The 15173-nt window shown below is 34.3% G+C and overlaps 1 protein-coding gene across 1 annotated transcript in view; it reads left to right on the top strand.

Annotated features, from left to right (window-relative positions):
* LOC137390055 (F-box/LRR-repeat protein 7-like) overlaps window positions 1–7405 on the top strand; it is a 78576-nt gene extending 71171 nt beyond the window's left edge. The window contains exons 13-16 of the mRNA XM_068076297.1: window positions 114–195; window positions 453–611; window positions 5587–5693; window positions 6987–7405. Coding sequence (XP_067932398.1) covers window positions 114–195; window positions 453–611; window positions 5587–5675 — 330 coding nt within the window. The 3' untranslated portion in view covers window positions 5676–5693; window positions 6987–7405. The remainder of the gene's footprint in view (window positions 1–113; window positions 196–452; window positions 612–5586; window positions 5694–6986) is intronic.
* The last annotated feature ends 7768 nt before the right edge of the window (window positions 7406–15173 follow it).

Below are 15173 nucleotides of genomic sequence, written 5' to 3'. Positions count from 1 at the left end.
GTCATATACTCTGTACTAGTTACTAGTTATATAGTCTGTAATAAGTACATTGCTGATGTTAGGGGTATCTCTTGCACAAGGATTTTTAATCAGGACTGTTTTGTTTCCTTCAGCCAGGAATGATGGAGGAACTTATAAAGTTGAAGGAGCTAGAGAGTCTGAGAATGAGAGGAACAGGAAGTGTTTATGAACATGGTCAGTGCTTCCTCCAGTTTCTAGCATTTACTATTCAGAACTGTTGAGACAAATATATATAGTGCTTCAGAACAATCTAGAAGTATATTGTCTTTAAAAAGGAAGAACATAAGTGAGTTGAAAAGGGTACAAGGAAGCCCTTGTTCAAAGTGAGTTATCACAATGGTAATCTCTCTCAACAGAGACATAAGTACATCAACTAGAACATATCACTAGGTATTCATAATGTTTTGATAGAACCTTACGGATTATTCTAGAACTGGTCAACCTTATTGATGCTTTACCTAAGCTAAAGCACCTGGATGTGACAGGAGTGGAGATTCTTGATGAAGATGGTTCCAAGATAAAAAACATCGAGCCTCTCTGTAACGAGTGTCTATCTGATGGTAGACCAGACCTTGAGTTTTGTATATTAGGTGAGTAGCTAGTACACTTTACAGAATAGACATACTAGCTCAATGCCCAGCGTTGCACAGGTAATAAAAAGGTCTTTGCGTGGAAAATTTATTTTTAATCAACATGTACAACATCTGATATTGTAACTTTTGAATGAAGGTGTTTGTTTATTCCTGTGTGTTTGACCAATAGATAATTTAAATATTTGCCAGCTCGAAGCAGAGCTAAAATAAAGTGTTGAAAAACATTTCTTACTTCCTATGCTAGACGCTCGCTTAAGATTTAACATAGCTTATAAACAGTGGCAGGTAATGTAGTTGACATTGACTAAGTTTCTTTACCCGATGAATTTGGGTAAATTATTATGTAATTACCTGACTTTTATTATAATATTTACTATAATGAGAGCCGTGTCTGTCGGAAGCCAGCTAAGAATGTCACGAAACAAAACTGCACCTCACAGAAACCGAACTTGTACATTCGGATGCACAAATGTGAAAGCAAGCGTACTACCACTAAACCATGTAAACACCTTGGTATTCTTCGGAATAATTGTGCATGTAATCATTACAGATCATGTCCTCTCACTGGAGTGCAAGCATGCATATTTTAATCGATCGCTATTAACTGGACATACGAACGATGACAGACAGACAAACAAACACTTACATTTATATATGTACTAGGTGAATGCCCGGCGTTGCCTGGGTAATAATAGTCTGCACAGAAAACCTATTTTTATATAAAATATAACAACAGTTACCATTCTAAATTTCAAACTTCATATCATGAAAAAAGTATTTTGTGATGTTTAAATAAATTAGGAGTTAAAATAAAACAACTGTAAAGGTTTTTAAACTTTGTCAAACCACGGTAACTTTCAAACTTCATATTATGAGGAAATTTTCCAGGTTAAATAAATTAAAAGCAAAATAAAACAACTATAAAAGTGTGTACATGTAAATGTGAGACAATTAGCAAATAATAGCTAAATTAAGTCTGTTCTGCTACAATTACAATAAAAGATGATTCGGTAATGATACAATTAATCCGAACTGAGAAAAAAAAATAAAAATCCTGAATATGTTGAATTAATAATAACAATTTGTGCATAAAAGTGTATGTGTGTATAAAAAAGGTTACTGATACAACAGAAGCTATCTATCATAACTTTGAATGCGACAATACTGGTACCTCTCGATACTGGTACAAATGTAAAAATGAGATATCAGACTTTCTTTGTCTGGTACTTTGTCTGACCGAACGGAGAGAGAACTTGGGCTTTTTCTATTCGAGATAATACAGTTATTCGCATGAAAAATATTAGCCTTTACTAAAAATGAATTGCAGAAGCTTTGTGTTTTCAACGGTAAAAGTTATTTACAAAAATGGCGGAATATGATAATTCATAGTCCCGCACTAATAGAATGATGTCACTAAAAAACGAGCGAGAATCAAAAGTGTCCATTTAATGAGTGCATCCTATTTATAGATGTGATAAGAGCGATAAAATCGTAAGAACAGAGCAGATTGAAGGCTAAATGCTCAGTTCGAAATTTGCGGTTGCAATATTCGTAAGTTCAAATGCAGCCGAATGCAAGTTTTCAATTCCAAGACTTTTAATAGCTATAGCTGGACATACTGAAAGACGTCTGTACAGACCAACTTTGAGGTTTATATTATATAGATAGATGGATAGATGGATAGATGGATAGATGGATAGATGGATAGATGGATAGATGGATAGATGGATAGATGGATAGATGGATAGATGGATAGATGGATAGATGGATAGATGGATAGATGGATAGATGGATAGATGGATAGATGGATAGATGGATAGATGGATAGATGGATAGATGGATAGATGGATAGATGGATAGATGGATAGATGGATAGATGGATAGATGGATAGATGGATAGATGGATAGATGGATAGATGGATAGATGGATAGATGGATAGATGGATAGATGGATAGATGGATAGATGGATAGATGGATAGATGGATAGATGGATAGATGGATAGATGGATAGATGGATAGATGGATAGATGGATAGATGGATAGATGGATAGATGGATAGATGGATAGATGGATAGATGGATAGATGGATAGATGGATAGATGGATAGATGGATAGATGGATAGATGGATAGATGGATAGATGGATAGATGGATAGATGGATAGATGGATAGATGGATAGATGGATAGATGGATAGATGGATAGATGGATAGATGGATAGATGGATAGATGGATAGATGGATAGATGGATAGATGGATAGATGGATAGATGGATAGATGGATAGATGGATAGATGGATAGATGGATAGATGGATAGATGGATAGATGGATAGATGGATAGATGGATAGATGGATAGATGGATAGATGGATAGATGGATAGATGGATAGATGGATAGATGGATAGATGGATAGATGGATAGATGGATAGATGGATAGATGGATAGATGGATAGATGGATAGATGGATAGATGGATAGATGGATAGATGGATAGATGGATAGATGGATAGATGGATAGATGGATAGATGGATAGATGGATAGATGGATAGATGGATAGATGGATAGATGGATAGATGGATAGATGGATAGATGGATAGATGGATAGATGGATAGATGGATAGATGGATAGATGGATAGATGGATAGATGGATAGATGGATAGATGGATAGATGGATAGATGGATAGATGGATAGATGGATAGATGGATAGATGGATAGATGGATAGATGGATAGATGGATAGATGGATAGATGGATAGATGGATAGATGGATAGATGGATAGATGGATAGATGGATAGATGGATAGATGGATAGATGGATAGATGGATAGATGGATAGATGGATAGATGGATAGATGGATAGATGGATAGATGGATAGATGGATAGATGGATAGATGGATAGATGGATAGATGGATAGATGGATAGATGGATAGATGGATAGATGGATAGATGGATAGATGGATAGATGGATAGATTCGCAACAAATACAGTTAAACACGGATAACTCAAACTTCACGGGATCGAGCGAAAGTGTTCGAATTATCAGAGCGTTCAAGTTATCAGAGCACTGTCACAAGTCCATGTATTTACTTGTTTATTAGTAGATACATGTACATATACATACAAACTATAATATAAATCAAAAGCACAAATGGCTTGTTTCAAATTAAATGCTTCTAATGTAAAGTTTAAAACGTTTTTATCAAAAAGTATAGAGATTTTTCTATCACTTGAGATTGATTTGTTGTTTGAGGTGATGTTATTGCCAGGACGTTTTTTAGATTGACATTGGCAAAACTTGATCGATGTTGAAATGCTCAAAAGAAAAGACATCTTTTTCTTTTGAGCGTTTTACCCACGATCAATTTTGCCGATTTTTCTTGAAGTTTATGCAAAGATTACCTCACTTTACCTGGGATTCGTTAAGATCAACACTCCGAGGCAGTTCAATTAGAAGTTTTACAAGGTTTTACGGTACATTGTATATCACTCACGCTTTTTGAATGGATACTTATTGAATGTACACACGTATTCTGTGTTTAGGTCAAACGATGAATAGTTCTTTTTAGCTAAGACACCGTGTACATTTAATTACAATTTTTAAGACGTTTTAAACATTCAACATTCCGACGTTGATTCAACGCGGAATCAACGTCGGAAAACTATTCATCGTTTGACCTAAACACAGAATACATGTACGTTCAATAAGTATCCATTCAAAAAGCGTGAGTGATAGAGTGATATACAATGTACCGTAAAACCTCGTAAAACTTTTGATTGAACTGCCTCGGATTGTTGCTCTTAACGAATACCACTTTCCTTGTTTCCGAAGAGCGATCGCTAAGCGGATGTTTGGTATAAATCAAATTTCACCAAACCTTTAGAAAATTCATTGACAAAAATATTTTGCCGTTGGTGGTAATAACGACGCTTATGAATTACGAAAAGTTGAGGTTTACCTCTATGGCCTGGAATAAAGTGATTTTCTAAAGCGATAACAACCGTTTCGGTAGCCGTTGGGCAAAAAACAGTTCGAGTTAACAGTGTTGAGTTCGAGTTATCTATATCAATTTATCACTACATGGGAACGGACCAAAGAAACCGTTTGAATTAACCATGTGTTCGAGCTATCCGTGGGCGAGTTATCCATGTTTGACTGTAGTAGCGTTTTCAAAGAGAGGACAAGTCCAAGTTAATATATTCTCTAACAGCTAACACTACTTGGTGTACAAACCTGAGTGACAGATTAGAAAGCATGTTTATATACTCATTTATAGCAGTTGGTTATGTAGTGCTGTAGGGTTGTTATGGTAGCACCCTCATTACCCATAGAACCTTAGTCTAATTTATCAAACTGCTTTCAGTTAGACTCAAATATTGTATCAATAATTGAACATCTATAGTATTAAAAGTCTAAATATAAAAACACTTTCACCCAGAGTAACTCGTTAAATGTTTGACACCAATATTAGAGTAGTATTCCTTCCCTCTGACATTTCTATATACTAGTGTTAGTTATCCAGTTTTCAATAAACATAGAATGGTGTTTAATACATTTTTAGTTAACTTATCGGTAAAACTACGTTTATTTTGAGCTACCTTATATTAATATGATAGAGTTATCTTATTTCTATGTTAAATTGTGTTGTTTTGTTTAAAACAGCTGCTGATAACTACTGAACCAATAATAATCAAGTAAAGCTAGATGCACTTGGTTGCGCTGTCATTCTTAGGGAGAGATTCAAGGTTTTGGGTGCGATTCAACCTTTCACTGTGTTGCAGGTTGTACCATAGTTTTACCTTGGTCTGCACTTACATGTGCTATAATTGAATTGTTTAAAAGTACTATATAAGTGCAGAGAGAGCGAGAGAGAGAGTCTTGTAAGTCAAATAGACAGGAATAAGTTTCATATCAAGTCTTGTTTGACATTGCAATTAGTAAAAAATATTTTGCTCAATAATCATTACTGTAGGCTGTGGTCTTGATGAGAAGGAGAGGTTGAGATGGAGATGTGGAAGATTCATCCTTTACAATCCAAAATGGTTGATGTTTTTACTGTAACTTTCGAGTTAAACCAATGTAAGTTATAAGTGTAAGTCACTTGTGTAAGCCACCGTAACCAGAATGCGCTTTTAATTTTCCTTGTTATCATTTGCGAAAAACAGCATTTGTGTTATGCTGTTCCCCGTCACAATACTTCATACATGTACATTATACTAGAAGACTTTCATTGCTGGTTTATACTTCAAAATACTCTGTTCAATATATTAACTATCCTTAAACTCATGGCTCTCATAAGAAAACTACATTTTCTGTTTGTAAATGGAATACGTATATGAATCTCTTGACCCATTCAAGGCCTGAAATTCCTGTTTAAATAGGAAAAGGAGAAGAACATTTCAAAGCAATTTGGAGTTAACTTTTTTATTTCACTACAATTACTGTAATTACATCTGTACAAATACAACAAACAGGCTGTTTTGCTATTTTGTGATTGCAAAAGAAATCACTTTATATAAAGTCATTAATAATAATAATAATGGTATCTGAACTATAGACTGTCTATGAATATCTGTTACAAGTACACATGCACTCATATAAGTTGGAAGTTGGAGGTTATTTCTTATGTAGCTTTTCTGCCCTTCCACTTATTACCTCTGATAAATTGGAGTCATTTAACATGAAGCCTGTCAAAGAATAACACTCTACAGCAGGTGCTCTCACTAGTGACCAATCCTCGCATTACCTACCATCAGAGTGCTCAAAACATGGTTAATAAAAAATGCTAACAATTAAAACCAATAATTCTGGAAAACACGTGTATCAGCTAATATTACATGTAAATTGGTAATTTATTCAAAGTATGTTGTGTATAATAGGAAAATCGTCTTTACCGTGTACTGAGCACAAACTTCCTTCTCTACTAATTTACCTGTTTCAATAGACATGGATAAAAAGACTTATTACTAAGTCTTGATACACTGTAGATATATATTATTTTAAACTTTATCATTTAGCTTTTCTGCTATCATACTGAGACAGTGTTAAAACCCTCCCAGACAGCCAGCATTTTCCTCAGCTCAGTATGTAACTGCTTGTCTGAAAGTACCCAGCTAATGATTTCTTTTTACTTTGTCATATATAAGTTACTATTTAATATATGCTGATTGATTGTTGAGATGTTTAGCTTGTGACTCTACTAGTTCTTTATGCACATATTGTGAATGTTGGTGATATGGAGGAAGGGGCGTATGCAAGAAATTATCAAGAGTATATAGGGCCTCTGGCCATTTCTTTACGTGAAGAGTTTTGGTACATGAATCAGAGAGCACCTACTGTATTGATGATCTCTTATCTTGTTTGTCACTTCAGGTACACAGACTACACACTTTCTGGGCACCTGCTAAGTTTGTCATCGTTGCCATGACAGTGAGAGAACTACTTACGTTACCTTAAGGAACTGTAATAAGACAGGACTGTGACAAGATAAGATAGTTTGCTAAAGAGACAAAGTCAAATGTGCTTTACCCTTTATACAGCTCTTTTTGTTACATTCCAGTTTCATTTTCAAAGAGAAAGTGACTCAATGATCATAAAATTTCTGCTTGATGACGAGATAATGTAATGTGTTGTAATTTAGAACTACAGTATATAACAAAATCATGTTATTATTCATATTGGTATATTTATTCTTAGTTTTTATTTTTGCACTCCAATGTATATCAGCGACAAGCTTGATTGAAGCCTACTGTCAAAAGCATTATTCAAATTAATACATTTCTACAGCAACACAGAGACTCTGATTATGTGAATAGAGAGGCAATGTTAGTCAACCTTACAAGTGTCATACATGAATTTACTTACTCCGATAGTGTAAACTATTAGTGCAACAATAAATAAAATTATCAAATTACTCGGTGTTTGTCACAGTTGAATATAAAAAAAGAAAGAAATATGAATGATTGGATGAAAGTGTCAGTGATACCATATTTGGGCACCCGGCTGATCTGGAACCTACTCATACGTATACCAAGATGGCTAAAATAACTATCAATGTACTAAAATGTCTCTTACTAATAATTACTGAGACTGTGCGGATGCTGCCTGCTGACGCTCTAACAAACAAAGAAAACAGTTATAGCATTTTTGTACTTTCTAAAACTCAGGTCCAGAGTCTCTGGTGCCTGGTAATTTGTACTTGTATATAGTGAAAGCCTATCGTGTCTATTTCATAGCAACACGTAGGAATTTCCTTGTTGCAAGGAGTCGTCTACTCTTTCCGTCTACTATTCCGAGTGCTATTCGCTATCAGCAGGCCTGTAGTAGAGCAAGTACGGAACACAGGGGTGTTTTGATTTGAATACCTCCCTCTTTGAATGAAACTAGTTCAATTGGCATCAAAGTGCCCCCAACTCTGTACTGTTGGGTGGTAGATATCTGCATGATAGGAGACCAGTTGTCTTGGCTCCTGAGTGATACGCGACTTTAAGTATAAGAAAACCGTAATAACAACAAATAGTTATAGGGATAGGGAATACAAATAGGGAAATAGCAATAGGGAAATACAAAGATGCAAGACTAAGTAAAACATATGGGTCTGTGGGGCCCTCTACCCGCTTGCTACAACTCATGAACTATGGAACAAATCTGTCTGAGAAATGCTGAATAAAAAAACAAGACAAAATTATTAGCCAAACAAGTGGACAATTATCTGAAGATGTCAACACGTTAATGCTAGTACACAGGGCAGGTAAGGAAGGTATTTGAGAGTAACCTAAGTCAGTTTATGTCTATATCTCTATTCCAACTACTTGAGCAGCTCTCAAAGAGATGTTCCCATACAGAAGGTCTTATGACGACATCAAGATTCAACAGTCTGACAAAGGAGACAAGGTACTAGTAACTCACCACCAGGAGTTTCTTCTCCTTGTGTTGGACCACGAGTAGAATTCTGGAATTTCCATGGAAACTACAAAAGTACTCAAGTATTTAATACTTGTACATATTTTCACAATCACAATATCGTTGGTATCACAATTATATCACACAATATAACAATTATATCACTATAATTTCAGAAATTATCAATAGTTATTATTAGTAGGTGGGAACTATTAGCATCCCTAATGATATTGCTATACATACATACTATATCTAATGTATGTATATGATGTCAGCAGAGACTGCTGTGTTAGCAGCTCTTAGTGTTATATTCGGAGTAAGCATACAAGTTTATAGCAATAATTATTACATGGGTTGAGCGTCAAGAGGAGTTTTCTGATTAACAATCTTTTCGTAATTATGGTACTAGCATATTGCTCAGAAAAGTTATTTAACAAAAGCCAAAGATTGTGATTGGTTTTTTTACTGTATTTTCATCTGTTTTTATATAATTTGTTATTGATGTTTCTATATTAAAAGTATTTTGTTTATAAACTACAGTCTAAATATATAGTTACTAAAATATCCACAGCTTTGACAGAGTTTTTGAGTTGCTATTGTTTTATTAGACTTGATGAAGATTACACTAGAGCAACGCTGTCCAATTTTAAGGAAGACGTATACTTTTAAAAAATGCTTGAAATAAATTAAATGACAAAATATTAGAAATCTACTGACATCACTAACAGTCTTGCACCAATCAGTGAACAGCCGTGTACACAATGCATCTACTGGTAGCATGTTTACTAGAAATAACAGGTATGAATGTACTCAGCTGTGGAATGAGGTCAGACTCATTGATCTTATAGATAAAAATATTATATAGAACATTCAAGTATAATTATTCTCAGATACTGTACATAGAAATTCTATCAATTGTTAAAAATATGAAGATACAATCAGGTGATGATAAACTACTTGCCTCAACGCGCCAGCCGGGGATACTTTTATCGAGTATACAAGATAGAACATCTTCATCAACTGTCACACCAACCTCACTTTCACCGATAAATTGCAGCATGCTCTCGCTGTTGGGTTGCAGCATACTCTTACTCCTTGTGTGATATTCACACAAGCCCCAAAGCCGATGATATCTTTTGCGGGTTGCAAAGCATACCACCAGCAGCACCTCCATAAGATGACCTTTGAATGACCCTCGACTGTCACAGAAATGGTGACACACTAATGAGAAGAAGTTTTCTAATCTGAATAAGTTCTATGGTGAGAGTTTTGTAAAAGAGTAATTACATGTTATTGTTGATTCCTGACACTAAATTAAAGGATTCTAAAGAGAATGCTAGCTCTTTAATTGTAATCTCAAGTTCAACTTACAATGATATAAGAAACAATAGGAACTAGGGCTGGATTACAGAATACAATAGACTGGATACAATACAGTTGGAGTGGAGATGAAGATACTTAAGAAAGGGAGTGGATAACTCAACAAGTATTCAGCCACAGTTATTACTACTCAGACACATGTGGAGGATTATATGTTGTAGTTGTCTGCCTAATCAAAGGCCTACCTATTCAAAGGTCTACTTATGACTTCAGCACTTCATCTCTTCTCAGAGTTTTAAGCCACTGTTGTTTGTGATAAAACAGTTAAGCACCTGCATTAGCTTGTCACCCTCACTTTAGAACTTATGGATATCTGAGTGTGTTTATATGACTCAATATATTGCTAGTGTGAGAGTAACATTCCCATAATCTATAATGAACATTTTGGTACATAATACCAAAATTTAATGAACAAACAAAATAAATACAAGAGATTAAAAAAAGATTTGATTTTATCGCTACTTTCCAAACACCTGAACAGATGTGTAGACTTGGGAAGTTGTATGTTCAGTAGAAGACTGAATAGTAGAAACACACACCATATCATCCACCAACATTATCTCTCAGTGTTTTTAATTTTAATTAAAAAACTTCCATGTTTAAAGTACTTGTTGATGTTGTATACCGGAAAGTACTTAGTATGTTACACAATATTTACTCACTTTTAATATTGTTGCATCAGAAATTCTGTATATATTGGCGATTCTAAGTCAAGGTTTGGCCATGTTTGGTTGCAGGTATATTCAGAGTAGATCAGTTCCAGTGCTGTAGTCTATCAATCGAATATCTTACCCTTTGTAAACTATTCTATAAAAGTGTAATGAACTAAACAAATATCAACTCATGCAAAACAGTATTTCACAAAACGTAGAGGATATGTTTTCAAATTGATACAAAATTAAATGAAGTATTTTTTCTCTTTGTTGACATAAATATTGTCAAAACACATAACAGCAATAAAAACTTCAAACCAGTTTTTACAAGTCTGGTCATCCATGGAGAAATGTATGATGAACATTTGACATAAGGTTCATGATCTCAGAAACCATGGTTAAGTCAGGTGTGTGAGATTTGGAGTTATCTATACTAGCAGAAGGAGAAAATCCTCCCAGTTATTTTGCAAAAAAGTATTGATTTTAGCTTAATTACAGCAGATTTCATGGTCAATAAACTAAATGCACATTCACCATTAGTGTGAAAAAACAGTTCCGGGAAAACTGGTGTTAAAGTATGAAAAACGAACACCAATGCACAATTTTATTTACATTTCAAAACGTCATGGCAACCAACATTGTGACCAAGTCATAACAACTAAATTGTGATATTGTTTTTAGATTTATATAAAAAAGATTATGCTGAATCTAAAAATCTAAACAGATTTTAGCTGGCTGTCATAGAAATAGCTGTATATCTATCAGAAAATGTATTACTTATTCTTAATCTTACAGATATTTAAAAAAGGCTTGGCAGCATCACCAACAAAATCTTTAGAAAAAGAATAACAGTAGCATATTGCACACCATCGGACACTATTTAATCCGCTCTTGTAAAATCAATTAATTATTCTTATAATTAAATGTTATGATAATCTTATTTAATCGAATAATTATTCTTTTAATTAAATTTCGATATCAGTTGGAATACTAAACTACTCATTTCATGTGTCCAAAATGTCAGAATTAGCTTTAAAGTCGTCAAAAGAGAATCAATTACTTTTATCAGACACCATTTTTCAGTACTTCCTGTTTAGCGTAGCAACGGTTTTAAGGCTTTTTGTCCAAAGGTTGAAGACTTCTATTGGCTAAACTGACTTCAGATTCAGAAAGATTACTTTTTGATTGGTCCGGATCCATGTGTTGCAAAAATCGTTACCAATATTATAAATTCAGTTAGTACAGCTTCAAAGTCGGATAACTCAACTTGGTGATTTGCTACTTAGCCATGGTTTCTAAGATTGCTGCGCATATTATCTTACTAGGAACTCAATAGTTTGGTAATTGATAAATCAATAAATTTTCAAATAATTAAATTCGAAGCTTTAGGAATGAACGATCTAAATTATGACAAACTTGATCATAAATTTATGTTGTACCTGATGATGTATGAAATAAACTTTCTTGATAACCTTAAACTCTGTTTTTGAATCTGTAGAAAAAGGATTGTTGGAATGTGAATGTTACGATATTATAAAAACTAGAACTACCTTATTCACCATGAAAGTTTTCACTACACAACATGTACAGTATACTATGATGAAATGTGTCAGCAATATCATCACTAACAGATCAAATATAATACTTTGTGTTTCATTGCTGAAGTGTCCGATTCTAGTCCTATATTATATCATACACATCTTATTATGCTTTTTATAACTGTATGCAGTGTTTATTTATATATTTCTCTACAAGATCCCCTGGTGAATCTTCAGTGCAGGTTTCATTTCTTACTTGTGTTACGAATAAAACAGGCCGAGCGGAAAACTCCAGTCATAATCTTTAGCCAACAAATTTAACCAACTATCAAAACCTGCAGCAGCTAACATCTACTTCCTCTACACTAGTTAAAGCAATAAAGTAATATATTTATTGCTAGACTATTCTGGCAATAAATAACCAATATTCAAGCTGTTCCAATGTTCCATCTTAAGGTAAATGAATGAAAACCTTATAGCAGTCTTTCCCACAATGTATTATGTACAGAGAAAGTAAAGGCACCTAGTGACCTGAGCAATGAACAATTACATTATCAAATACCATCAAAATCAACTCACAGTTTGTAGAAAATCTCAAACAAAAGTTATTGTGATTGAAAGAAGACAAAATCGTAATTTATAAAAGTTTACTCAATGAAAAGGACTACTAAAGACAAGCATGGACAGTTTAGATGCATAATACTGTAGCAGTAGTAGATACAGCAATCATTTAAGAGCAGGCAAACACATGAACATGACACACAACTTTTATAGATGTAACCAAGCTCATCCACACTGTAATAGTTACTTTCATCGATGGAACATCGTAGCTTTGAGATATAGATGCAAATCTGGTCATGCACACTGTGATAGTTATATTTACATATACTCATACACGTAACATTCTAACGTGATGCCATGACTAGAGTTAAGCTAGACAATAGACTCACCGAATGCTTTCTAAGAATCTGCTACAAGACGAACTACAAACAAAGTCCTTCCCTTCCGATGACTAAGTCCGTGTCTAGTCAGAACATCGAGCTCCAGTAAGAATGATCAATGTTGAAACACTAATTGAAAAGCAAGCAGAGCAACAACAAAGCTAACTTCTTACATTTGAGCTTTTATAACTCCTCATGCTTGTTTAGCTTTCAGCTAATTTACAAAACAACTGCTTTCTGTTATATAATACAAAATGTATATAATATATGTATATTATACAATATATGTAAATATTATAAAACATTATATAATCTATAACATATAATATATTTATATGTATACTAAATGAATGCATGGAAATGTGTGTTGTCCATGAGAGAGGGAGAATACAGCAGCAGATTTTATACAAAAGTGTGATAGACCTCATTTTAAAGTAGCACTAGTAACGGTGGGTGTGCTGGAAGTAAAACCACCTTCTTGACGATGCACTAGTAACGGTGGGTGTGCTGGAAGTAAAACCACCTTCTTGACGATGCACTGGTTTTGTAGATGTTAAAGATTTACTTGCAACAAAATTCACATTACAGGTATTTGTTATCAAAAGATTCACCATGTCTTACTCCGCTGTATTGTAGGTGCAAAATATGTGGAAATGTGATTACAAGCTCTTAAAAGTTCAAAAACGAACAGTTAATTGCAGCCATCACAAAAACGCCGTAGTTTGGAATATTTTTATTTGGCCGACGTACTCCAACAGTTTGGTTATTGTTTTTGTTATGTTCCTGTATGAATAATAGCACAAGATGTGGTTTATTCACTCTCATAGTATGTATTGCACTGTTGCCTTCCAGACCTAGTTTATATAAGCCTGAGCTATGGCTATGTAATAAATAGCTAAACAAAAGCATTACTTGTATTAGAATATTTAGCTATATTAGAATAGATAGCGCAAAGTTAGCTTGACTTGAGCTTTATGATGGCAATCTAACAGTTTTGGCACGTGATGTTATCACGCAAAATTAAAAGCCAATAAAAGGTTTGATATCAAACGTCTCGTAGCACTAGTTTATGACAAATACTTCGAGTTCTATACTGGAAAGTCCGTATCAAATATAAATGCTCGCTACTTTACAGTATCACGTCAGTCTGGTCGAATCATCTAGTCATAATCTGATCATGTGACCCATACTTTCTGCCAAATCGAGCGAACAGTTGCTGCAGCATTTTTCGACTACCGCAAGTGACCAACAGGTTCCTCATGTTCATCAGATGACAATATGCACTTCTTCGAGCTTAGGTTAAAAAATTAAACGAATTTTTATGCTACTGTAGGTTTTGAGATATCAGTCCTCAAATGACAGTTTCACAATAATGATGAGATAGATACGTAAGGACAATATACATGGTTTTATTGAATGTGTGAAGTATATTTGTGGAAATATTTCGACGATTGAGGTTGCATGAAAGTGTAAACAGGAGCCATTTTGTTCAACTACGTAGCATTTGAGCCGTTTTGGAATGCGGCGTTTTCGTGATGACTGTTATTAACTGTTCGTTTTTGAGCTTTTATGAGCTTGTAATCACATTTTCACATATTTGGCACTTTCAACACAGCAGAGTAAAGCCTGGTGAATCTGTTGATGTCAAATAACTGTAATGTGAATTTGGTTGCAAGTCAACCTTTAAGGAATAGAGAGGGCAGTATTTTATAAGAGACTGAATTAGCTGAAAAATTGAGGTCAACCTAGCGAACACCATCCAGATTTTATAGTTCTACAAGCTGCTGGTTTGCCATCAGATGATAAGGCTTGATCATCCAACATTCTTACTTTCGGCAGAGACATCTTTTAGTTGGTAGTGATGCCTTTAATCACACTCTACACTTTCGTATGAGTGCGTGTGCATGAGTGCTAGCACATGCTCATGACCGAGAGACCTATGTCAGCACTGTTCTCGATAAGCATCAAAGATTTGATAATGGAGGTTATATAAAACTACAAACAAAAAGTACACCTAATAAAAAGAATTTAAACCAAAATATATCTGAACTATTTCACTAGTAGTATTGTACAATGCAGTACATGGATTACAATAAATAACAGCATAACATAAACAAGGGAGATAGATACCCTGACTTAGATACC

Source organism: Watersipora subatra, chromosome 3 (assembly GCF_963576615.1).
Source record: "Watersipora subatra chromosome 3, tzWatSuba1.1, whole genome shotgun sequence".
Taxonomy (NCBI): domain Eukaryota; kingdom Metazoa; phylum Bryozoa; class Gymnolaemata; order Cheilostomatida; family Watersiporidae; genus Watersipora; species Watersipora subatra.
This window is presented reverse-complemented; position numbering and strand designations above follow the sequence as displayed.